This window comes from Typopeltis vanoorti, chromosome 18 (genome assembly GCF_054136105.1).
Source record: "Typopeltis vanoorti isolate ZY-2024b chromosome 18, IOZ_Tvanoo_1.0, whole genome shotgun sequence".
Classification (NCBI taxonomy): Eukaryota; Metazoa; Arthropoda; class Arachnida; order Uropygi; family Thelyphonidae; genus Typopeltis; species Typopeltis vanoorti.
In genome coordinates, this window is record NC_143566.1 from 106504189 (window position 1) to 106531039 (window position 26851).

General features: G+C 38.8%; 1 protein-coding gene across 4 annotated transcripts in view; it reads right to left on the minus strand.

Moving 5' to 3' along the window:
• The window catches only part of LOC150097032 (beta-alanyl-dopamine/carcinine hydrolase-like), a 165096-nt gene that overhangs the window by 17289 nt on the left and 120956 nt on the right, over positions 1-26851 (minus strand). For all 4 annotated transcript variants that reach the window (XM_090408508.1, XM_090408511.1, XM_090408510.1 and 1 more), the window contains exons 6-7: positions 23074-23290; positions 4730-4829 (exon numbers count right to left, since the gene is read on the minus strand). In XM_090408508.1, coding sequence (XP_090264634.1) covers positions 4730-4829; positions 23074-23290 — 317 coding nt within the window. The remainder of the gene's footprint in view (positions 1-4729; positions 4830-23073; positions 23291-26851) is intronic.

Genomic DNA, 26851 nt, shown 5'->3' on the forward strand with positions numbered 1-26851 from the left:
CAAAGCTGCTAAAGGACAGAACAACTTCACCAGAGAATCTTTCCTCTTCTCAGCAAATATCCATTAACTGGGATCTGCCTTACCAAAGTATGGCCACATCTAAGAGGAATTACCCGTTAATAGCAGAAGAATAATTATAACAAATTGACAATGGGGATAGTTATGGAACAGAGTAACACTGCAAAGGATGTTGTGGGGTTATTTAATGAGCACTTAATCACTCATAGTGGTGATACTCATAGTGATGTAAATGAGAGGCAAGTATTTATTATTATTATTATTATTATTATTATTACCCAAGACCTCATGGAGTCAAAGACTCATCTGGGAGGTCCTTTTATCACACACACACATCTCATCATACTGTGTCTTAAACACACTCAAACTCCTTGCAGACACCACACTCTCAGGCAAGGCATTCCAATCATTCACAACTCTGTGCGAAAAAAACCTGCCTCTCACTTCCCTACTCACACCCTCTTTATACAGTTTCCAGGGATGACCTCTGGTTCTCCCCTGATCTCCCACTATTCTCTGTAGAAATTCTCCACCATTGATCTTATAACAACCCCTTACCAACTTGTAGATCTCTATCATATCTCCCCTCTTCCTTCTCCCCCCCAGACTCTGCAAATTACATCTTCTCAATCTTTCCTCATATCCAACATTCCAGAGGTCAGAAACTACCTTAGTCAGTCGCCTTTGGACCCTTTCCAACATCTCTTCATCCTTCTGAAAACCAGGTGACCAAATCTGGGCACAATAGTCCATGTGTGGCATAATCAAAGCCTTATACAATGGAACAAGAATCTCCCTACTTCTACACGTCAGTGTCCTCCGCATCATTCCCAGAAGTCTTTGTGTTGTCTTCACAATTTTGGTGATGTGTCCCATAAATTTTAGATCCTTATCCACTATCACCCCCAGATCTCTTATTTCCTCTACTTCCAATAATATATTCTCACCAAGCATAAATTCTGCATCCCATCTTTGTTTTCCAAATTTCAAAACCTTACATTTTGCAACATTGAACTCACATCCCCATTTGCTTGCCCAATCACTCAATTTATTCGAGTCTTCTTGCAAGGCCACAACATCTTCACTACTCTTTATGGTTCGTCCCAACTTTGCATCATCTGCAAACAACTGAATATCTCCATCCAAATCTTCGCCAATATCATTAATATACAAGTTAAATAGTAATGGCTCTATAACAGACCCCTGAGGCACACCACTAGTGACTTTCCTTTTCCTGGATATCGCACCACATACACAAATTGTTGATACCTATCAGATAGCCAGTCTCCAATCCAATGCACTAATCTAATATCCAACACCGTCTGCTCTAGTTTGACTGTCAACTCATCATGAGGTACTCTATCAAAAGCTTTTGCGAAATCCAAGTATATTACTGTGTATCCTTCTTCTCTGTCCAAGGAAGCAGTCACTTTATTGTAATAAGTAAGTAGATTACTAAAACATGACATCCCGTTAGCAAATCCATGATGTCCATCAAAGATTATACCATTGTTGTCAACCCAACTCTCGATCCTAGTTCTCACAAGCTTCTGCAATAACTACACCTGACACAGAGATAGGCTATAGTTTGATGCTTGAGTTCGATCACCTCCTTTATGAAGTGGCACAATCTTGCCCTCCTTCTACTTTTTAGAAACTTGACCAAGTGCAAGACTCGCATTAAAAAAATATGTCAAGGCAGGTGTCAACTCTCTGGCACATTCCTTCAGAATACACGGTGATATATTATCAAGTTCCACAGCCTTATTTACATCTAGTTTACTCAACTCCCCCAAATACCTCTTGCTCACTTACACTCAGTCTCTCATCAACTGCTCTCAATCTCTCCATGAAGTCACATTCACAAGATTGAAAGATCTTTATGAACTGCTCATTTAGTATCTCGACCACATATTATGTAACAGCTGTCTTTATACCATTTCCTCCAATCAATGTCATCCTTCCATAATCATTCCTTCTTTTGCTGGCTACATATCGAAAGAACTCCCTAGGATTCTTTATGGCTTCATTAGCTAACTGCTGTTCATACCTCTCTTTAGCTACTCTCACCAACCAAGTCACCCTCCTTGCCTGGTCTTTGTAGACCTCATGAAATTGGTTATGTCCACTTTTCTTATGCTGCCTCCACAATGCCATTTTTCTCTATATTGCATGCTTAATCTCTTTATTCATCCATCTCACACACCTCTCTTTATTTAACCCCTTGGAATACATTTAGACACTGCATCTGCTAGATAGTTTTTGAATATCCCCCAAGCTGCATTGATCTCTTTTCCAGCTAACTCCTCATTCCATGCTACACCCGCAAGCTGTTAATTAACAGAACAAGTTACCATAAGGTGTTTTAACCTTATTAAATAAAAATCTCAGGATGAGAGCTAGATGTGGAAAGTATTTTACCTTGGGTATAATATAGATGTAGAAAGTATTTTACCTTGGGTATAATAAATGTTAAAGATATCAAGCTATTTTAAACCTAGTTTTATTCCATTTCCCAAGTAAGCATACATGATGAGACCTCAATAAAGGTCGAAACCGGTCGGGGTAGTGGCCCCTTGATTTTGATACATAGCATCATATATCTCCTCCAGGAGATGTGCTTTGCATTAAGGGTAAATATTAAGAATAGTGATCAGAGCTTATCCAACTTTACCATGAGTTGCCTTGACTTGCACTATGTGTGGGGTCACCTAGACTTGTAATACTTGCAGGCGCAAACTTGACTTACTTGTCTGTTTGCTTACTTGGGAAATAGAGTAAAACTAGTATTAAAATAGCTTGGTATCTTTAACATTTATTATACCCAAGGTAAAATACTTTCTACATATATATATATGTATATACACACATATATCACAATCGTTTTTCTAAGTTGATACATCTGTCATAAGCATCCATGTGAAATTGCAAGTCATTCTATCAAGTAGTTTTTTTTTTTTATACTGCTGTCTGAAGCAAAAGTGTTGTCTGCATCCCTTGAAACAGATAAAATTGAGGATCGTGTGGGTATAAAATTCTTTGTAAAAGAAGGTTTAACGCCAAAATAAATTCACTCGAAGTTCATAAAAGTTTATGAGCACTCTTCTCCTTATGTTTTGATAATTAAGAAATGGGCTGCTGAATTTAAACATAGCCGTACCAGCCTTGAAGATGATCCAAACTGTACCAGCTGTGAAGGATGTCCAAAAATTGTAACAACACCAGAAATCATTGATCAATTGCACGATATGGTATTGGATGGCCGGCGAGCCAAAGTGCGTAAAATTTCTGAGACCATAGGCATTTCAAAAGAACATGTAAGATATATTTTGCATGAATTGCAAATGAAAAAGCTTTGCGCAAGATGGGTGCTGCGCTTGCTCACAGCAGATCAAAAACGCACTTGCATGAAAATCTCTGAATAGTGCTTGGAGAATTTTAACAAGAATAAAACTGATTTTGTGTGTCGATTTATTACTATGGATGAGACTTGGATTTATCATTACACACAGGAATCCAAACAGCAGTCAAAACAGTGGACAGAAGCCGGTTGTTCAGCACCAAAGAAGACAAAGTCATGGCATTGGTGTTTTGGGATGCTAAAGGCATTTTGTTTATTAATTATCTTGAAAAGGGTAAAATAATAACTGGGGAATATTATTCCGATCTTTTAACCAGACTAGACAAAAAAAATTGTGAGAAAAGACCCGGTTTGCAAAAGAAAAAAAATCATCTTTCATCAGGAGAATCGACCTGCCCACAAAGGGGTTTTGGGCAATGGGAAAATTAAGGGATCTGCACTATGAATTGCTGAAACATCCACCCTATTCCCCAGATTTGGCTCCCTCTGACTTCTATCTCTTCCCAAAACTAAAAATCTTCCTCGCTTCTTCATATCAAGAGGTGATTGCATCTGTAGAGGGGTATTTTGCAGATCTTACTGAGAACCGCTACAGGGATGGAATAATGGTGCTGGAGCATCGCTGGAATAAACGTATTAGTCTTCAGGGAGATTATGGGAGATTATGTTGAAAAACATAATCTCCCTTAAGACTAATACTTATAATTATACTAATACTAATACTTATGAACTTATAAATTTGTTTTTTTCATTGTTAGGCCAAGAACTATTCACACTACCCTCGTATGTATATGTATATATATATATATATGTGTGTGTTACTGTAAAAGCGCAAAAAGTGGTAAATCTGGTTTTACTGGTAAATCCTATCATAGTGAGGTTGTAAAAGTCAGAAAAATGCTTGTAAACGTTTTCCATTTCAGGCTTTTACCAAATCATTTCGGTACATGCCTGCATTTATCAACACCAAATGGTGTCTCTTCTTTTCTTCTCTCTAATCACCTTCCCATACATGCCATATACTTGTATATACATACTACATTGACACTCTCATTAATTTAGCAATTATGATGCTTTACAGTTAAACACTTTGTAGGGTGTTTCTAGTATCTAGATACTTGAAATGTTTCTAGTATCTCTTTTTCACAATTTTATCATACTGAGAATTATATCATATTCTCAGTCACACAGAATATTTTCCCCAGCACACGTGCTAGGTAATGTATCTAATAATTAGTCGAAGTGTGTTGCATTTTAAGTAAAATTTCGAGCATACTAAAAAAATGCTCTACTATAAATGTACTATACTAAAAAAGAGGGAAAAAAAACTTTCTTCAACAGAATTCATACCTAAAGCCACTAGAACATCCATTTCCTACATTCTGCAAAATATTGAGTGCATCTTTTACATTATGTGATGCAAGAAGAGCTCTACAGTAGAAATGAGGTGCTACAAAAAAATAACTTTCATCATGATAATGCAGATAATCTATATAATAATTATCTCTTTGTTTTCAAGAGTTACAAAACTTTATTCTTACTTTATTTTAAACCATGATATCAAGAAAACTGCAACCTGACAAGAATTTATTAATCTTTTTTCATTAATTTTCAATATTAAAAGCAGATGACATTCTTCTCAGTGTTCAATTGAAGATGAACATTGAGAAGAATAGGTAATTGTCATGAAATTGCCAATTCCATGACAATTTATAATCAGGCTAATTAGGTTAGCCTGATTATAAATCACATCAAATGTTACTTTCAGCAATTCTTTCTCAAAGAAGTCATCTGAATTTACAAAGCATTTATCCACAAAGAATAAAATTGTTTAGACAGTGCCGATTTAGTAATGATGATGGTGCCCTTTGGCTGAAAAAAAAACGAAACCTTTTAAAAATTCCTTCCATTTCACTAGAAATTTTTAAGGGACTTGTCAAATGAAGGTGATTTAGTCAGTCGCAAGTGGAGGATGCAGGATTTTCATCTGCCAACCCAGGTGTACCTATATGCAACCAGCCAGAGAACACACATACTGACAGACACAGACTATGGAGATGAGATTAACAATCCTTCATTACCAAATTAAGTTTATATAAATCCCAAATTACTTAGCCATAACTGGCCACTGGATCAAATATTTTAAGAAAGATGAGACTGCTCAGATTACAATCCCTTAGAATGCTGTGACATTTAATTGCTTTCTTTGAGCATATATATTCATAGTTTAGTGGGTATTTCAATGCTCCTGGCAATGAAGCATTGATCTAATGACAACTCTGAATGAAATCTAGCATGTTACAAAAACAACAAGGGACTGTTCATTCAATGACTATCCACATTTTACTGAAAACCAGAATTTACTAAGTCATGGAATGAGGAGTTAGCTGGAAAAGAGATCAATGCAGCTTGGAGGATTTTCAAAAACTATTTAGTAGATGCAATGTCTAAATGTATACCACGGGTGAGAAGGTTAAATAAGGTAGGTGTGAGATGGATGAATAAAGAGATTAAGCATGCAATACAGAAAAAAAAGGCATTGTGGAGACAGCATAAGAGAAGTGGAAGTAACCAATTTCATGAGGTCTACAAAGACCAGGCAAGGAGGGTGACTTGGTTGGTGAGAGTAGCTAAAGAGAGGTATGAACAGCAGTTAGCTAATGAAGCCAAAAAGAATCCTAGGGAGTTCTTTCGATATGTAGCCAGCAAAAGAAAGAATGATTATGGAAGGATGACATTGATTGGAGGAAATGGTATAAAGACAGCTGTTGCAGAATGTGTTGTGGAGATACTTAATGAGTAATTCATAAAGATCTTTCAATCTTGTGAATGTGACTTCATGGAGAGATTAAGAGCAGTTGATGATGGGGAGGAGAGACTGACTGTAAGTGAGCAAGAGGTGTTTGGGGAGTTGAGTAAACTAGATGTAAATAAGGCTGTGGGACTTGATAATATATCACCACGTATTCTGAAGGAGTGTGCCAGAGAGTTGACACCTGCCTTGACATATTTTTTTAATACGAGTCTTGCATTTGGTCAAGTTCCTAAAGAGTGGAAGGAGGGCAAGATTGTGCCACTTCATAAAGGAGGTGATCGAACTCAAGCATCAAACTATAGGCATATCTGTGTGTCAGGTGTTGTGGTTAAGTTGTTGGAGAAGCTTGTGAGAACTAGGATCCAGAGTTGGGTTGACAACAATGGTATAATCTTTGATGGACAGCATGGATTTGCTAAAGGGAGGTCATGTTTTAGTAATCTACTTACTTATTACAATAAAGTGACTGCTTCCTTGGACAGAGGAGAAGGATACACAGTAATATACTTGGATTTCGCAAAAACTTTTGATAGAGTACCTCATGATAAGTTGACAGTCAAACTAGAGCAGATGGGGTTGGATATTAGATTAGTGCATTGGATTGGAGACTGGTTATCTGATAGATATCAACAAGTTGTGTATGGGGGTGCAATATCCAGGAAAAGGAAAGTCACTAGTGGAGTGCCTCAGGGGTCTGTTTTAGGGCCATTACTATTTAACTTATATATTAATGATATTGGTGAAGATTTGGATGGAGATATTCAGTTGTTTGCAGATGATGCAAAGTTGGGACGAACCATAAAGAGTAGTGAAGATGTTGTGGCCTTGCAAGAAGACTTGAATAAATTGAGTGATTGGGCAAGCAAATGGGGATGTGAGTTCAATGTTGCAAAATGTAAGGTTTTAAAATTTGGAAAACAAAGATGGGATGCAGAATTTATGCTTGGTGAGAATATATTGTTGGAAGTAGAGGAAATAAGAGATCTGGGGGTGATAGTGGATAAGGATCTAAAATTTAGGGGACACATCGCCAAAATTGTGAAGACAACACAAAGACTTCTGGGAATGATGCGGAGGACACTGACATGTAGAAGTAGGGAGATACTTGTTCCAATGTATAAGGCTTTGATTAGGCCACACTTGGACTATTGTGCCCAGATTTGGTCACCGGGTTTTCAGAAGGATGAAGAGATGTTGGAAAGGGTCCAAAGGCGACTGACTAAGGTAGTTTCTGACCTCTGGAATGTTGAGTATGAGGAAAGATTGAAAAGATGTAATTTGCAGAGTCTCGTGGAGAGAAGGAAGAGGGGAGATATGATAGAGACCTACAAGTTGGTAAGGGGTTGTTATAGGATCAATGGTGGAGAAGTTCTACAGAGAATAGTGGGAGATCAGGGGAGAACCAGAGGTCATCCCTGGAAACTGTATAAGGAGGGTGTGAGTAAGGGAGTGAGAGGCAGGTTTTTTTCGTGCAGAGTTGTGAGTGATTGGAATGCCTTGCCTGAGAGTGTGGTGTCTGCAATTAGTTTGAATGTGTTTAAGACACGGTATGATGAGATGTGTATGTAAGATAAAGGACCTCCTAGATGAGTCTTTGACTCCATGAGGTCTTGTTTAATAATAATAATAATAATAATAATTACACTATTGTGCACACTGTACACTGATTACAAATAAAGGAACTTTGATAGATCAAGACTGGGAATAAATGCTTATGCTAAGATTTCTTTTAAGTAAATTATTCCAATATTCTTTTGCAACATTTTAAAATTCCCCTTCATAAAATGATGACTGATGGAAAGGACAACTTTTATTTAGACAGTGGACTAAAGTTCCACATTGCAAGTGCTGCAAAGACTGCACATTGTATTGCTGCTATGATAAAAAGTACATTGACATGTAAAGATAAGGAGGTAGTGGTGCTATTATGTAAGGCACCGGTCCAACCATACATGGACTACTGTGCTCAGATTTGATCACCTGGTTTTCACTGTGATGTGGAAATATTAGAGAGGATCCAAAGATGAATGACTAAAGTGATATTAGCAGTCTGGAATGTTGGTTATGAAGAGAGTCAGAGGGAATGTGGATCTGCAAGTAACATTCTCACAATCTGTCCTCGTACTCCACATTCCAAAGACCACTGACCTTTGTGAATCTTCTCTGGACCCTTTCCAACATATCCTCTTCACCTTGAAAACCTGGTGACCAAATCTGTGCACAATAATCCATGTGAGGCCTGATACAATGGCATCATAACCAGTCTATTTCTGCATGTCAGAGTCCTCTGCATCATTGCCATTATCCGATGTGATGTCAACTTGAGCAATGTGGTCCCTGAATTTCAGGTCGTTGTCCACCACCACTCCTAGATCTCTTCTACTTCCTTTAAAGTTTCCCCAGCAAGTGTATACTTTGCATCCCATCATTGTTTACCAAATCTCAAAACATTAGATTTTGCAATGTCCAACTGACAGTTCCACTTACCTACCCATTCATGCAATCTATTCAAGGTAATAACATCTTCTTGATTCTGCATTGCTCTCATCAGTTTTGCATCTACAAATAGCTGGATATCACTAGTTAAACCCATCCAAATATCATTAACATCCAAATAGAACAACAATGGTCCCAAAACTGGGACCCCTGCGGCACGCCATTAGTGACCTTTCTCTTTAATTTCAGGATACCACACTCCCATATACAACTTTCTTTTACCTATCTGACAGCCAGTCACTAACCCAACTCAGAAGTCTCTTATTCAATTCCATCTGTTTTAATTTATTTACCCAGCTTGTTGTGTGGTAGTCTATCAAAAGTCTATCACTTTGTATGCATTTCTCCTGTCCAAGGTATTTGTCACATTGTTGTTGTTATTATTATTATTACTTGACAACTCCATGGCGTCCCAAACTCATCGAGGGAGGACACTTACTCCGCAACTCTTCTTCTCCACCACTCTATCCTCTAACTACAGCGAACCGCATCATCTACACCAATGCCATCTACTGTCCTCCACCACCACCACCACTAGTATTTTCACTTACAATCACAAACATCCATGCTCATGGCATTTGAACCTGCAGCCTTTTGGATGGAGAGCAGATATGCTAACCACTTGGCCAACCAGGCCAGCAAGGAGAGAATATTGCCTCAGCAGAACTTTTTTTTTTTTCATCTCTGCCACTCAACCCAAACATGCACTTGAATGTTACTCGTATGCCTCTATCCACTATACCAACAGATTATAGTACATAAGTAAGTTAGTGAAACATGGTCTCTGCTTAACAAAATCATGCTGATAACCACAGAGAATACTGCTGTTATTAACCCATTTCTGCAGTGCCATAACGAGTGAGTGGTGAAAGAGGAACCCACCACAGGCACAACTAGATTTGGGGCCAAAACATAAAAAATAAATAAATAGGGGGTGCTTAAGGGTCAAAGCTGTATAACTGAGAGGAGACCTCCACATAGCCTTTAAAGGAATGCGGAGAACCGACCACGGCTTCTGACCTAATGTCCAATCCTCACCTTCTCGTGGGCACCCTGTTGGGTATCTACCTGGATACTGAACAAAATTGTATTCTTATTGGCTAAAACCAAAATGCAAAATGATGGTACAACATGACAAAATTTCATGTCGGCATAGGCGTTGCCTGGTTAAACAAGACCACCTGTTGTTTTCACCAGGGAACAACGAAAAGTCAGCTACTGGAACAAATCTGAAAACACACCCCCGACTCAACATCACCAGAGTTAAAGATCAGTACTATCAACATAAGAAGCCTGAATGGCAAAGCAATGGAGCTAGCTGAGGAATTAGATAAGTACCAGATCGACATAATGGGGTGACTGAAACAAAAAAGAAAAAAACTGGCGAGATCTTTCTGAGCAATAAATACAAAATGTTATATTCAGGCAATGACAATCAAGGAAAAGAAGGAGTAGCCATAGTATTCAACAAACTGGACAATGAGACAAATAAGTCTCATTGTCCAGTTCCCTCAATCTCAAGTAGACTGATGTGGGCAAATATCAGAATGGGGGAACTGGACAATGAGACTTATTTGTGCCTATGGTCCCACAGAAGGTTGTACTAAGGCAGAAGTGGAGGAATTTTTTGAGGCTTTAGAGAAAACAACTGACACAATGAAAACCTTGTTGGGGATCTAAATAACAGAGTAGGAAATGATTGTCAGAGATACAAAAATATTTTGGGAAAATTTGGAGAAAAAAGCAAAACTAATAATAATGGCAAATACCTGTTGGATTTCTGCTCAGGACATGGACTGGTTATTACTAACACCATATTCCAACATAAAAATGTACACAAATTCACATGGAGAGAAGAGGCAAGGAATAAGAAAAATCTCATTGACTATGTTATTGTTGATAGTGATGTTTTCTCCCTGGTGCAGGACACCAGAGTGTACAGAGGATTCATTTACCTCTGGGTCTCCGTCCCACTGACGAGATCTCATTAAAGCTCGAAACCGGTCTGGGGTAGTGGCTCTTCCCTCAATGTATAGCATTATACATGTTCACAAGGACATGTGCTTTGCATGGTGGGAGATATTAAGACAAGCAGTGATGAGAGCTTGGTCCACCTTTGCTCCAAGTTGCACCACCTTGCTACAGTCCTGAAAATATTTTCAGGCGCAAACTTTGTTTGCTCACACTTGGATAAAGGATTAAACTAAATTTATTATATTGAAGTTAGTAATGATGTAAATTTTTCATGTAGTACTATCATATCCTGTACACCCCTTGAGATTACATGGCAGGAATTTGATGATGATGAAACATAAATAGATATAAAAGTCTGCTATTTTATATTGTATTTTTAAATTTCAGCAATATGCCGCTTTAGACACACACAGAAATTCTGCAATACACTGCAACTCATTTTGATGGGTTAATAGTAAGTATTTAACATATTGCATTTAATAAAATTTAACTTGTTACTAAATTTTTCAAAATTTTTGTTCTTTTTGGGTTGGGGGGGGGGCATGCAAGTTAGACACTTGCCACAGGTGCTTCATACCTTCGTTAATGTACTGCATTTCTGTATCCTATTTCTCACCAATCTCTCCAGTACCTTCACCAGAACTTCAAATATACAGACTAGCCTATAATTTGAAGCTGCAGCCTTATCACCACTTTATGCAGCAGAACAATTTTACCCTCCTTCCACACCCTTGGAACCTGTGCTGTTGCAAGACTTTTATTAAACAGGCAAGCCAATGCTACTGTCAATTCCCTGGAATATTCCCTTATATATATATATACTTCTACAAGCTCTCTGGTAAATTTTCAAACCTTTTATAAGTTTCTTTCTACATTTGGCTATAAAATATGGCTGAATCCATAATATCTTCTCTTTTAATATCTTACCTAACCTGAAGACTTTCAACATGCATGTTTTAGCCATCTATTATATTCACAAAATGGTGAATGATAATAGATGGTGTTGCTAGTCTTAAGTTAACTAAAGTAGTGCAACCGCATATGCACAATTCTGCATAACATGGAGGGCGCTAGTGGGCCAAGCGCTGCGGACGCGATTTGAAGAGCTCCTGATTCAGATAAGTTTTACTAGGAATAATTAAGTATATATGCGTAATTGTTTAAGTAAGAGCGGCTGTAAACGTTGTACACTACCGATATTATTAGTGTGGTGGATTTTTCTTGCCTAAACTAAATTACGAAATCGTTATTATTAGACCTAGTAACCTGCAGAGAAGAAAAAAAAAAAAAAAAAAAAAAAAAAATGGCGGCGGCATTGTCATTCCATGATTTTAATTTAGATTTCAGTCGTTTCATTAAGTGTGAGGTCTGTTATATGTATTCCTTCGATTACATAAATGATTTGTGGATGTTTAGTGCGGATGGAAGAAGTATGTGTGCGAAGTGTGACCTGAACGAGGAACTGATGAATGCGAATATGAAATTGATGACAGAAAGTGCTAGTACCGATTGTGTCGTGAGTGCACGTTTGAAAGAGAGGTGAAAAAATATTAAAAAAATCAGGAAAAAAGAAAAAAAGCGATTTGACAACCGTAATGGAGGTTAAAAGGGACGAAAGTGAGAGAACGAATGAAAGTAGAAATGGCGTGATGCAGAAATCGCAAGTAAAAAAAATCGAACGAATCAATGATAGCGAAAAAAGAATGAATGATGGCGAAAGTTGGACGCATGTTGGAACGAAAGTACTGAACCAAAGAAAGATGAATGACAGTAAAAGTGAGAAGAATGATAGCGAAAGTTGGACGCATGTTAGTCCGAAAGTACGGAAACAAAGAAAGATAAATGAATGTGAAAATGAGGAGAATGATAGTGAAAGTTGGACGTATGTTGGACCGAAAGTACGGAAACAAAGAAGGATGAATGAGAGGGAAAGTGAGAAGAGCGGGTTGAGAGTTAGAAAGTTAGAAAGATTTAATGATAGAGAGAATGTGTCGTGAGGTTTGGAAGGTGAATTGGATTGGATGAAGCAAGAAATGAAATGGATGCGGAATGAAATTAAGAGAATTCAGGTCAAAACTATTAAAATAAACCATGATGGCATGAAAGAGTTAACGAAAGATGAGCGAGTGGTGTTCTATGGTGACTCCATTATTAAAGGTGTGCTAGAGGATAAAATGCACAAGTTATGTTTTCCAGGCGGTAAAATGAGTAGAGTGATTGAGGCATTGAATATGAGGCGGGAGCGAGCAAAAGAGTTAATTGTATTAATTGGTACAAATGATTTGAGAGAGAACAAAGAGCATGTCAAAATGAATGTCAGGAGACTGCTTGGAAAGATAAAAGAGAATAGTGTGACAGGAAGGGTAGTCAGTGTGTTGCCTAGGTATGATTGTGATGAAATGAGGCAGAGGGCAAGGATTATGAATTATATTCTGGCTGAAATGTGTGAGGAGATGGGAGTACAGTTTGTTAATGTGTGGAACGAGTTTGAGGGACGAAGTGAGCTGTATGGGAGTGATGGACTGCATTTGAGTGGTTATGGCGTGAGTCGCTTGGAGAGACTGCTGCTGGAAAGTAGAGAAGTGAATAGAGAGAATGAAGCAGATCAAGAGGGGAGTGATGTGGAAGAGCAGGAGAGTAAGGCAGGAGAGATTGAAGAAGTGAAAATGAATGGGGAAGTGAGTGGAATGAGTATAGAAAATAAGAGAATGGGTGTGCAAGAGGAGCAAGGAAACGGGGAGGCTCAGGGTGGACAGGGGTACACAGCGTGAGAAAGGTGGATGCTCCAAGAGGAGGTGAGAGCATGTGTAGGCAGGAAAGTAATGGGATGACCAGGGATCAAGAGGAAACAGATGGAATTGCAAAGGGTTCTAAAATGAAGAAGCAGAAAGGGAAATGGCCCCGGTCCAGCATGGAGAGATCACATCGAGTCAGTGGAACTAGCTGTAGATCCAGAAATGAGCTGTTGTGTTTGTATACCAATGCTAGAAGTATAAGAAACAAGGCGGATGAAATGGTTGCACTAATTGCGTCTGTGCACCTAGAGATTGTCAGAATAAGTGAGACATTATGTATATTATTTCTGGGAAAACTCCCATGTTACTCCTCTTTATAAACTATTATGATTACAGCTATTTTGCCTGCTTCAGTTTAGGAGTACCCCTGTTTAAATGTCATTAGCTATTTACTCATGGATTCTTAGGGCATTATGAGTGTAGATGTACTAAAAGTATATGTAGCCTAAGGAATAGAAAATTGCACATACCTTTTTCTGGGTGTTGTGGCTTTTCCTCAGTCTGCGATGTCGAAAACTGCAGAGTGTGTGTGGGGGGGGGGGTAGGCAGTTTGGTAGAATAAGTTAGAAAAACCCGGGTTTTTTTTTCCCAATGAACACATTGGGAAAGGACTTTCCCAATGTGTTCAGATGATGACCACGAATAGTCGAAACGGTCCACACCCCGTCAACCACCTTTCCCCTTCCCCCTCCCTATTTTAAAAAAATTAACCCTTTCACTTTTTCCCCACCCTATATAAAAGTGTATGTTTCTATATGTTACGAAAAAAACCCGGGTTTTTCTAACTTATTCTACCAAACTGCCTACCCCCCCCCAAACACACACACTGCAGTTTTCGACATCGCAGACTGAGGAAAAGCCACAACACCTAGAAAAAGGTATGTGCAATTTTCTATTCCTTAGGCTACATATACTTTTTAGTACATCTATACTCATAATGCCCTAAGAATCCATGAGTAAATAGCCAATGACATTTAAACAGGGGTACTCCTAAACTGAAGCAGGCAAAATAGCTGTAATCATAATAAGTGAGACATGGTTAGATGAGGACGATATCCTGACAAGAATAGAGATGGAAAGGTATGATGTGTTTCGTGCGGATAGAAGGGGTAAAAAGGGAGGGGGAGTGCTATTGATGATAGAGAAAGAGTTATGTCCATACAAGGTAGAGATGCAAGAGGGAAATAGGGCCAGTGGTTTTGAAGCAGTATGGTGTGAGATAGAGGTGAATAGAATCAAATACTTGGTGGGATGTTGTTATAGACCTGGTAATGTGGATGGTGGTGATAGTGAAATATATAGTCAAATAAGCCAAGCAAATAAGAAAATGTGATCATTATGGGTGATTTTAATTATGGCAATATAGACTGGAATGAAGGGATTATTATTATTATTATTATTATTATTATTATTATTATTACGGGTATCTCCATGGAGTCAGTAGACTCATTGCGGGAGACCCAAACTAGCAAAACAATATCTGTCATATCTCTTCTTGAATTCATTTACAGATGAAGAGCTCACAACAAAGTCAGGCAATGAATTCCACTCATTCACCACCCTCCAGGCAAAAAACCTTGTTCTGACACCTTTGTTAACCACACTCTTCTTTAATTTCCAGAGATGACCTCTTGTTCTTCCATCACTATCACACAGCTGAAACATTTCCCCTGCATCAATCCTATAAAAACCTTTTAGTAATTTGAATGTTTCTATCATATCCCCTCTTCTTCGCCTATCAACCAATCTCTGCAATCCACAAGCTCTCAATCTATCAACGTAGGGAACATTTTTTATATCACTCACCAACTTGGTCACTCTTCTCTGAACCCTCTCCACAGCCTCCTCATCTCCAAGGAATCCAGGTGACCAGACCTGAGCACAGTAATCCAAATGTGGAAGTATCAATGCTTTATAAAGGGGAATAATAACCTCTTTATCTCTGGATGTCAGTGTGTTCCTCAACAACCAAGTAATCCTATGTGCAATCTTGGACACCTTAGCAATGTGTCCTCTGAACTTCATCTCCTTATCTACCAATACCCCTAAGTCCCTAGCCTCATCAATCTCTTGGAGTACCTTTCCATCTATGTAGTACACAGCTGGTAATCTTTTAATCCCAAAATGCAAGACTTTACACTTTTCCACATTGAACTGACATCCATTTTCTTTTGCCCATTTTACCAGCTTATTTAAATCCTCCTGCAAACTTTCAACATCAGCTTGATTTTTTATTGCACTACACAACTTTGCATCATCAGCAAACAACTGAATATCTCCCTTTAAGCCGTTTCCTATATCATTTATATACAAATTAAACAACATTGGCCCAAGCACAGAGCCCTGAGGCACACCACTGGTCACCTGCCTCATTCTGGACTCGGCTCCTCCATACACCACCTTATGGTATCTCTCCCTGAGCCATTCTCCTATCCATATCACCAATTTAATATCCATTCCCATCTGCTCCAATTTGCGTAACAGTGTTCTATGGGGTATCCTGTCAAAAGCCTTAGCAAAATCCAGAAGTACCACTGTGTAGCCAGTTCCTTTGTCCAACTCTGATGTTATTCTATTATGGATAGTTAATAGATTGCTAAGGCAGGATCTACCTTTAACAAAACCATGTTGGCCTCTATAGAGTATCATATCCTGATCCACCCATTCTTGAATTTTGTCTTTAACCAACTTTTCCAATACTTTTACCACTACTCCTGAGATGGTGATTGGTCTGTAATTCAATACTGCAGTTTTAGAGCCACCCTTATGCAAAGGAACCACTTTGCCTAACTTCCACTCCCTAGGGACCATACCAGAGTTCAAACTTAAATTAAATATTCAGGTAAGAGGGGTTGACAATTCATTTGCACATTCACGCAACACCCGAGCTGATATTCCATCTAAGCCTACCGCAGTGTTTGCATTTAAGTTTCGCAATATATTTAATACCTCTGATTCTTTAGCTTCAATTCTCACATTAGGTATTGCTATAGGTATAGAGATATCCTCACTTGGGTGATAGACTTTTGAGAAGTGATCACTCAGTAACTCGACTATTACATCTGATTTTGTCACCTCAATACCATCAGCACCCACTAAGGTTATCCTTCCGAAGTCATTCTTCCTCTTACTTGCCACATAGCGGAAGAACTCTTTGGGATTACCCTTGATCTCTTTGGCTAAGGTCTTCTCATAATCTGATTTAGCTTTTCTTACTATGCTGGTAACCTTCCTAGCTTGAGCCTTGTACTGCTCATGGGTGTCCTGATCGCCCTTCTCCTTGTAAATTCTCCATAACATTTTCTTTTTTTGTAGTTCAAGCTTGATACTACTGCTCATCCATCTAATGCCTGCCTTGTTTGACCTCCTGACCATGGGGACACAATCTGATATTGCTTTCCTCAGATACCCGCTGATTTTATCCCAAGCACTGCTAACATCTTTCCCTTGCAATATGTTCTGCCATGGGATGGCTGCAAGCTCACTCCGAAGCTTGTTATAATTGCAACTGGAAGTAAAGAAAATGAGTTTCTTGAGTTTTTGAGGGATAACTACCTCAGACAGTATGTAACAGAGGGCACACGAGGATTAAGGGTTTTGGATTTGGTCTTCTCATCGGAGGATGTAATTATCAATGAGGTGTCAAATCATCCACCAATTGGTGAAAGTGACCATGAGGTGATTACCTGGGTGGTTGCCAGCAGTGCAAGGACCCCTGTGAAAAAAAGGTATATGTGGAACTACAAGGGGGGTGATTATGAAGAGTTCAGGAGACAGCTTGCGGGTGTAGCGTGAAATGAGGAGTTAGCTGGAAAAGAGATCAATGCAGCTTGGGGGATTTTCAAAAACTATTTAGTAGATGCAATGTCTAAATGTATACCATGGGCGAGAAGGTTAAATAAGGTAGGTGTGAGATGGATGAATAAAGAGATTAAGCATGCAATACAGAGAAAAAGGGCATTGTGGAGGCAGCATAAAAGAAGTGGAAGTAACCAATTTCATGAGGTCTACAAAGACCAGGCAAGGAGGGTGACTTGGTTGGTGAGCGTAGCTAAAGAAAGGTATGAACAGCAGTTAGCTAATGAAGCCAAAAAGAATCCTAGGGAGTTCTTTCGATATGTAGCCAGCAAAAGAAAGAATGATTATGGAAGGATAACATTGATTGGAGGAAATGGTATAAAGACAGCTGTTGCAGAATGTGTGGTGGAGATACTTAATGAGCAGTTCATAGAGATCTTTCAATCTTGTGAATGTAACTTCATGGAGAGATTAAGAGCAGTTGATGATGGGGGGGGGAGACTGACTGTAAGTGAGCAAGAGGTATTTGGGGAGTTGAGTAAACTAGATGTAAATAATTCTGGTAGCAAGACTTATACGTTGGTTAGACATAACTGGTAATTAATTTACGGAATTGACAACGCATATAAAGTAAATTAATTAAAGATAACTTTAATGAATCACTTCTATATTTCGGCAATGTCACATTGCCATCTTCGGGAACATAAAGATATGGTATGTGCACTAAGGAACTAACAAAGCAAATGAGGAAGAAAATAAGAACTAATTTTGTTCCTAAAGTCCTAATGGTGCCCTCTTGCGGGCTGATTTGGTAGTCTTGGCAGTTGGGCTGAAGTTCTCAAAATGAAAGTCTCCCATATTTGGGGCAGTTTCATGCACCCAAATTTGTTGAGGTTAGGAACGTTTTTTAGAGCTGCTGAAGATTCTTTGAATAGTCTTTCGTATTTAAACTTGCTGCGATGGATTATTTTTGTCTTCTTCCAACGAATTTTATGGTGGGTATCTAAGGCATGGTCTGCCAGCCCAGAGCAGCTGTACTGGTGAAACCGGATGTAGTCTTGGTGTACTGAAATCCTGATATTTGTTGTTCTGCCTGTTTGGCCAAAGTAGGACAATTTGCAGCTGCAAGGGACCTGGTATACACCAGGTAGGTCTAGGGGAAGTGGTTGGTCTTTGGTAGAGCGGATAAGGGATGCCAACTTTTTATATGGTCTGTAACAGGAAGTAAGGTCATATTTTTTGAGGATATTAGTTATTTTTTCAGAGGTGCCCTGGATGTAGGGGATAGTAATAGACTTGGTGTAGTCTTTATTGTGGAGGGGGGGAGGGGGGGTTGTGGTTTATAGGTTTTAGTATTTTTTGGATTTTTTTGGGGTTGTAGCCATTGGCTAAGAAAGTGTTGAGGATGTGGTTTAGTTCCATAGTCAGGGCCTTGTCATCTGAGCAGATTAATTTTGCCCTGTTATATAGTGTTTTTATCACCCCATATTGTTGTGAGGGGGGGTGGTGGTGGGATTGCTGGTGAATGTATCTGCCAGTGTGGGTGGGTTTTCTGTAAACAGAGAAAACCAAAGTTCCATCAAGCTGGCGGGTGATTAAAGTGTCTAGGAAGGGGAGGGTGTTGTTTTCCTCTTTTTCTAAGGTGAACTGGACTCTGGGATGTTGGTTGTTTAAGTGTGTTAGGAAAGAGTGGAGTGTATCTGAGCCATGTGGCCAAAGAGCAAACACATCATCCACATAACGAAGCCAAATAGTGGGTTTTTGTGGGGCGGAGTTTAAGGCTTTCTCTTCAAATGTCTCCATAAAGAAATTGGCCAAGGGTGGGGAAAGTGGTGAACCCATGGCTGTCCCCTCTATCTGTTTGTAGAACTTTCCTTGCCAAACGAAATAGCCTGAGTTCATTGTGAACTGAAATAGGGCTGAGATATCGGGAGGAAACTTGGCTTGGATGAGCTCAAAGGTTTCTTTGAGTGGGACATTAGTGAATAGGGAGGAGACGTCAAAACTGACCATTATGTCAGTGTGTTGGAGTGTGAGGTTTTCTATACTGGCTTTAAAGTGGGGGTTTTCACCAGTACAGCCGCTCTGGGCTAGCAGACCATGCCTTAGATACCCACCATAAAATTCGTTGGAAGAAGACAAAAATAATCCATCGCAGCAAGTTTAAATACGAAAGACTATTCAAAGAATCTTCAGCAGCTCTAAAAAACGTTCCTAACCTCAACAAATTTGGGTGCATGAAACTGCCCCAAATTTGGGAGACTTTCATTTTGAGAACTTCAGACCAACTGCCAAGACTACCAAATCAGCCCGCAAGAGGGCACCATTAGGACTTTAGGAACAAAATTAGTTCTTATTTTCTTCCTCATTTGCTTTGTTAGTTCCTTAGTGCACATACCATATCTTTATGTTCCCGAAGATGGCAATGTGACATTGCCGAAATATAGAAGTGATTCATTAAAGTTATCTTTAATTAATTTACTTTATATGCGTTGTCAATTCCGTAAATTAATTACCAGTTAGATGTAAATAAGGCTGTGGGACTTGATAATATATCACTGCGTATTTTGAAGGAATGTGCCAGAGAGTTGACACCTGCCTTGACATATTTTTTTAATATGAGTCTTGCACTTGGTCAAGTTCCTAAAGAGTGAAAGGAGGGCAAGATTGTGCCACTTCATAAAGGAGGTGATCGAACTCAAGCATCAAACTATAGGCCTATCTGTGTGTCAGGTGTTGTGGTTAAGTTGTTGGAGAAGCTTGTGAGAACTAGGATCCAGAGTTGGGTTGACAACAATGGTAATCTTTGATGGACAGCATGGATTTGCTAAAGGGAGGTCATGTTTTAGTAATCTACTTACTTATTACAATAAAGTGACTGCTTCCTTGGACAGAGGAGAAGGATACACAGTAATATACTTGGATTTCGCAAAAGCTTTTGATAGAGTACCTCATGATAAGTTGACAGTCAAACTAGAGCAGATGGGGTTGGATATTAGATTAGTGCATTGGATTGGAGACTGGCTATCTGATAGGTATCAACAAGTTGTGTATGGGGGTGCAATATCCAGGAAAAGGAAAGTCACTAGTGGAGTGCCTCAGGGGTCTGTTTTAGGGCCATTACTATTTAACTTGTATATTAATGATATTGGCGAAGATTTGGATGGAGATATTCAGTTGTTTGCAGATGATGCAAAGTTGGGACGAACCATAAAGAGTAGTGAAGATGTTGTGGCCTTGCAAGAAGACTCGAATAAATTGAGTGATTGGGCAAGCAAATGGGGATGTAAGTTCAATGTTGCAAAATGTAAGGTTTTAAAATTTGGAAAACAAAGATGGGATGCAGAATTTATGCTTGGTCAGAATATATTATTGGAAGTAGAGGAAATAAGAGATCTGGGGGTGATAGTGGATAAGGATCTAAAATTTAGGGGACACATCACCAAAATTTTGAAGACAACACAAAGACTTCTGGGAATGATGCGGAGACACTGACGTGTGGAAGTAGGGAGATTCTTGTTCCATTGTATAAGGCTTTGATTATGCCACACATGGACTATTGTGCCCAGATTTGGTCACCTGGTTTTCAGAAGGATGAAGAGATGTTGGAAAGGGTCCAAAGGCGACTGACTAAGGTAGTTTCTGACCTCTGGAATGTCGAGTATGAGGAAAGATTGAAAAGATGTAATTTGCAGAGTCTAGTGGAGAGAAGGAAGAGGGGGAGATATGATAGAGACCTACAAGTTGGCAAGGGGTTGCTATAGGATCAATGGTGGAGAATTTCTACAGAGAATAGTGGGAGATCAGAGGAGAACCAGAGGCCATCCCTGGAAACTGTATAAAGAGGGTGTGAGTAGGGGAGTGAGAGGCAGGTTTTTTTAATGCAGAGTTGTGAGTGATTGGAATACCTTGCCTGAGAATGTGGTGTCTGCAAAGAGTTTGAATGTGTTTAAGACACGGTATGATGAGATGTGTGTGAGATAAAAGGACCTCCTAGATGAGTCTTTGACTCCATGAGGTCTTGTTTAATAATAATAATAATAATATAACTGAAATCCATGTAAGTCGTGGACTTACACTATGTGTGTGTGTGGGGGGGGGGCTATATTTCAGCTACAAATCAAAAGAGAACAGAGTGATTTTCAGAGTGCTGCTCAAGAAAGTAGATGAATTCAGCTATAAATCAAAAGAGAACAGAGTGATTTTCAGAGTGCTCAAAAAAGTAGATGAATTAAACCATAGAAGATAAAAAAACAAATAATTCTAGATTTGACATTCTTTGGCATAGAATATCAGATTGCACAAAGTGATTCTGTAGTGCAACCCTTGTGATAAAAGAATCACTGTAGACAAGAGACAGTGATTTGTAGCTGTTGTTGAAGATTTAATCAAAATCAGAATGCTACATCAGGATGTCTGCTAGCAATAATTATACATCACTTTTATATTTACGAATTTAGGGACACAAAACACACGTGTTGAAATGATTATTTTACTTATTGTACCTACTTCTTCGTTTTGACGTTTTGATCCCTGTATGGAGGTCATCATCAGAAAAATACATGTGTATATGTAAACAAGCTACATGCTCTTGCACTCTACGAAGGTGAATTTAATCTAAGTTGTTAACTGATCTTTTACTTAGCCTGACCTCTAGCGGTAAAAAAAAAAAGTGGTAAGTAAAAGATCAATTAACAGCATAGATTACATTTACCTTTGTAGAATGCAAGAGAATGTAGCTTGTTTTCATATACACATGTATTTTTCTGATGATGACCTCAACACAGGGGTCAAAACGTGAATTGTTATTTTATTAATAATAAGTAAAATAATCATTTCAACATGTGTGTGTGTTTTGTGTCCCTAACCTTAAAAGAAAGAATTATACATTAATAGAATTTTTTTTTGTTTTTTTTTTATAATTTTGTTTATTTTTTCAAGGAGGTTTTTATTATGCACATTAACAGATACTTATTTATTACTCTCTCTGTTTGGTTTTGGTGAAATGGTTAATTACAGAGTAAGGTAAGTAAGAAGTAAGTCATTATATGTGAGAAGTGAGGGACTTGGGTATGTCATTTATTCAGATAGATCCTGTTGTCCTGTTGGCCATAGCTTCAGCAGTTTCCTCCCTCCATACATACTGGGACTCCCTTCAGGCATAGTGTGTAGTTGGCTGGAATTCTGTGCCAAATGATCATGAAGTCTCCTGATGTATTACCATCAGGTCTGGTCCCACATACTATGGACTTGAGAACCATAATTCTCCATTTGAGAATTATGGCTCTACTCTCAAATGGAGGATACAACAGTAAAGTTCTGGGTCTCCAACAGATATTTTTGGCTTGCCTTTGAACAGTGCTACATATACTTTATGAAAAGGAGATTAAAGGGAGGGAGAGAAGCAGAATCCTTACTCTACTGACCATATGGCATCAGTCATTTCAAGCCTCTGAGATAGGTGATTTTTTGCTGAACAATGAAGTAGATCAATTTGACATTTCCTTCAATTAGGAAAATATTCTTTTGCAGAAGAGATGCATTAGAGTCACTTTGATGAAAATGAGCAACAATACTACAGATAAAGTTGACAACTAAGCAGGAGTGATGAAGTATTGCATTTCTGTCTATTGGTAGTCAAACTGAGGGTTTTTCTAGAATCAATATTTACCTACAGTCTGTTAACATGGTAATGAACCTGCTCTGAATATTTTCACTATCCTTTGATATTTCATTATTTTTTCTTCTGTGCAGATTTTGTGTATGATAAAATTTTACATCTTAAATAAATTAAACTTTATTTTACAATCACTTACGAATTTTGCCTGGAACCGTCATTAATGGAAATAGTGAATTAATACTGAACAAAAATCCATGAATATTGTAACCCATACAATATCCTGGTAAGTCCCCAGGATAGCAATAAGCAACAAATCTTTCTTCATTTGAATTTGAACTTGTGATATGAGCATGAACAACATAGCAGTTACCCATTGCTTCAGAAACTGCATCTTCATTATGACCTAAGTAAATCTTAAAAAAATAATAAAAATAAAAATAATAAAATTACAATCTGGTCACAAAAATACAATAACAGCTATAATAATCAGTCCTACTTACATTGCTAGCATATGGTATTCTAATGCATTTAAGTACCCCAAGTAATGTACGTAGGCTGTTCAATAAGTAATAAGACTGTATTTATACAGAAAACAGATTATCTTTAATTGTCATCATTTACATGGTCTTTTTTGAAGTAACTACTGTGAGACACGATGCATTTGTCCCAACGTTGTGTCCACTTCTTAAACATGTGAAAGTCTGTTTTTTGAGAGTTCTTTCAAAACCGCCTCCGCAGCTTTTACACATGCTTTGTTGCTTTCGAAATGGTGGCCTCTTAGTGGTTTCTTGAGCTGAGGAAACAGCCAGAAATCGCACGGTGCGAGATCAGGACTGTATGGAGGGTGTGGTAGGATATCTGTGTTGTTCTTCTGCAAAGCGTCCACTACACAACCAGCAATATGTGGCCTTGCATTATCGTGGTGCAATAAGAAGCCATTCTTCAGCAATGGACGCTTCCTTTTGACGTGCTTGATGATAATCGCTGCTGTGTTGATCATTGTCTCTGTGATGGACGTTGAAGGTCTTCCCTCACGTTCAAGATCTTCCACATTTTGCCTTCCTTCCTTAAAAGTTTTATGCCAGCGAAAAACACTTGCCCTCGACATTGCTTCATCGTGGAAAGCTTCACGTATCATGCTAAAAGTGTCCGATGCTGATTATTTTCACACAAAATTTAATCGCATAACGCTGTTCCAAGGACACTTCCATTTCAAAGACTGGTCGCACCTTGTAGGCATGCCGATGAGCACTTGCGTTTAGTCACGTGACACTCTGGCACATCAGCCCGTATACGCCATCAACCTCTTTTGATGGCGTATACATTTTAATACATACAGCAACATTTCTTTATTCCACAGAAATTAATATTGTGATGAGTGGTTTTGCCACAGTAAAATTAGTCTTATTACTTATTGAACAGCCCACGTACTAATATGTAATAAGTACTGTGTAATAATATTATTATTATGGTTATGGCTCAGGCTTTCATGGAGACAAACAACTCATTGTGGGAAGCCCATCCCAGAACACACACAAGGTCTATCATACCACTCCTTGAACGACCATTCATGTTTTCAGGAAATGCATTCCATGGTTCAATCACCATTCATGCAAAGAAACCACTCCTCACCCTCTTGCTCACAGCTTCCTTTCATAACTTCCAGGGATGGCTCCTTGTCATCGCTCCTTCCCGCTGTTCCACCAAGTGAAAGAACTCCCCAATGGCAACCCTGTAACTGCCTCTCAACAGTTTAAAAGTTTCGATCATATCATCTTCTTCTATCTACCAAACTCTGCAGTCAAGTTCACATTCCCTCAGCCTGTCTTCATAACTAACATTGCACAGCGTTGTTATACTCGTTGTTATCAGTCTCTGCACCGTTTCCACAGTTAATTTATCTCCTTCAAATCCTGGGGACCAAATATAAGAATAATAGTTGAAGTGAGGTCTAATCAGGGCTTTATACAATGGAATGACAACTCTTATCCCTGCAGGTCAGCATCCTTCTCAGTATTGCAGCAATCCTCTGGGTTGCCACAACCACCTTTGAAATATCCCTGAATTTCAGGTTTCTATCAATCACCCCCCCCCCACACACACACACACCAGATCCCTTGACTCCCTTACTTCCACCAGTGCAATTCCTCCAACAGAGTATGCAGCATCCCATCAATGTAGCCCAAACTTCAAGCCTACGTTTTGTTGCATTAAACTGACACCTCCATTCATTTGTCTATGTGTCAGTTTATTCAAATCCTCTTGCAGGACTACCACATCTGCACTATTACTAATAACCCTTCCCAGCTTCACACCATCCGCAAACAACCAAATATTACCCTGCAATCCACTGACAATGTCAATGATATAAAGGTTAAACAATACAGATCCCAGTACTGAGACCTGTGGGACCTTCTGCCTCCTTCATATTGTCCCCCTCCCCACCACCATACACAACTCTCTGATACCTGTCAGATAGCCAATCCTGACATCTAAACCCATGTGCTGCAACTGAAATATCAGCTTATTATGTGGTATCCTGTCAAATGCCTTTATAAAATCAAAAAAAAAAAAAAAGAATATGTTTTTCCCTCATTAACCACCATTGTCACTTTATTATAAAAGGCAATCATATTACTAAAGCAAAAGCATCCCTTAACAAATCCATGTTGACTCTCACAGAAAACATTAACCTCATCTGCTCAACACTGTATATGATTCCTCACTAATTTCTCCAAGATCTTAACAACTACTGATGAAACACAAACTGGTCTATAATTTGACACTTCCAGTCTACTACCACCCTTAGGTCCTGGCACTATCTTACCCCCCTTCCACTCCTTGGGTACCTTTCCCTTGGCCAGACTTTCATTGAAATCCCAGGTCAATGGAGCTGTCAGTTCTTTAGCACATTCTCTCAAAAACCCATCATGAAATTCCATCCACTCCCACTGCTTTATTGACATCCAGAGTACTCAGTATTTGAAACACACTCTCCCCTTGCACTTCTAAACCTCGAACTTAAACCTGCCCTATCCCTCTAGTATTAATACCTACTTCTCCAGTATGAAATACCTCAATAATATTCATTGAACAACTCCACTATGTCCTCTGCATCAGTCACTCTATTCCCATTTTCATCTCACAATATCATTCTTACACAATAATTTCTCCTACTGGCCATATAGCTAAAACTTTCCTAGGATTTTCTTTGGATCTTAGTGCCAATCTCTTCTCATATTCCAGTTTTGCCTTCCTTACCATACCAGTCATTCTCCTGGACCAAGTCTTATATTCTTCATGCATCTGCTTTCTACCACACTCCTTATATCTCTTCCATAACCTCTTTTTAACCTGCAGTTCCTGTTTGATATTGTTTGTCATTGACTTTACGCCAAATTGTGTCCTCGTCTTCAATCGTGGTATACAGCTTACTATGGCTGCTAATAAACGTTCCTTCACAATTTCCCAAGAAGTAATGATATCCCGCCCTTCCAATTCCTCCCTGCATGTAACTGCCCGAAGTAGATATCTAAAACTATTATAATCACCCGCCTTATAATTCCACATACATTTCTTTCTCTTTGATACTCCCACGTCTATTCATCTTCAAAGTCAAAACCACATGATCATTCTATCCAACTGGTGGGGGGAGGGGGGCAGAGATATCATCTCAGTTATAAACAGCTCTTCTGATGTCACAACCAAATCCAAAACTCCCGAACCTTGTGTTCCTTTTACTACACATTGCCCAAGACATTTGACCCTCAAGACTTCTAGAAATTCCATTCCCTTATTACTACATGCAGTTTCCTCTTCTCAATTTATACTGCTATATGTGAGTGGTCTGAAAAGTTCTCGGTCACAGATGGCAACACTATCAGAAAGATTTTTTTTTCCAAGCTGGTACATCTGTCATAAGCACCCATGTAAAATTGCAAATCATTCTATCAAGTAATTTTTTTATACAGCTG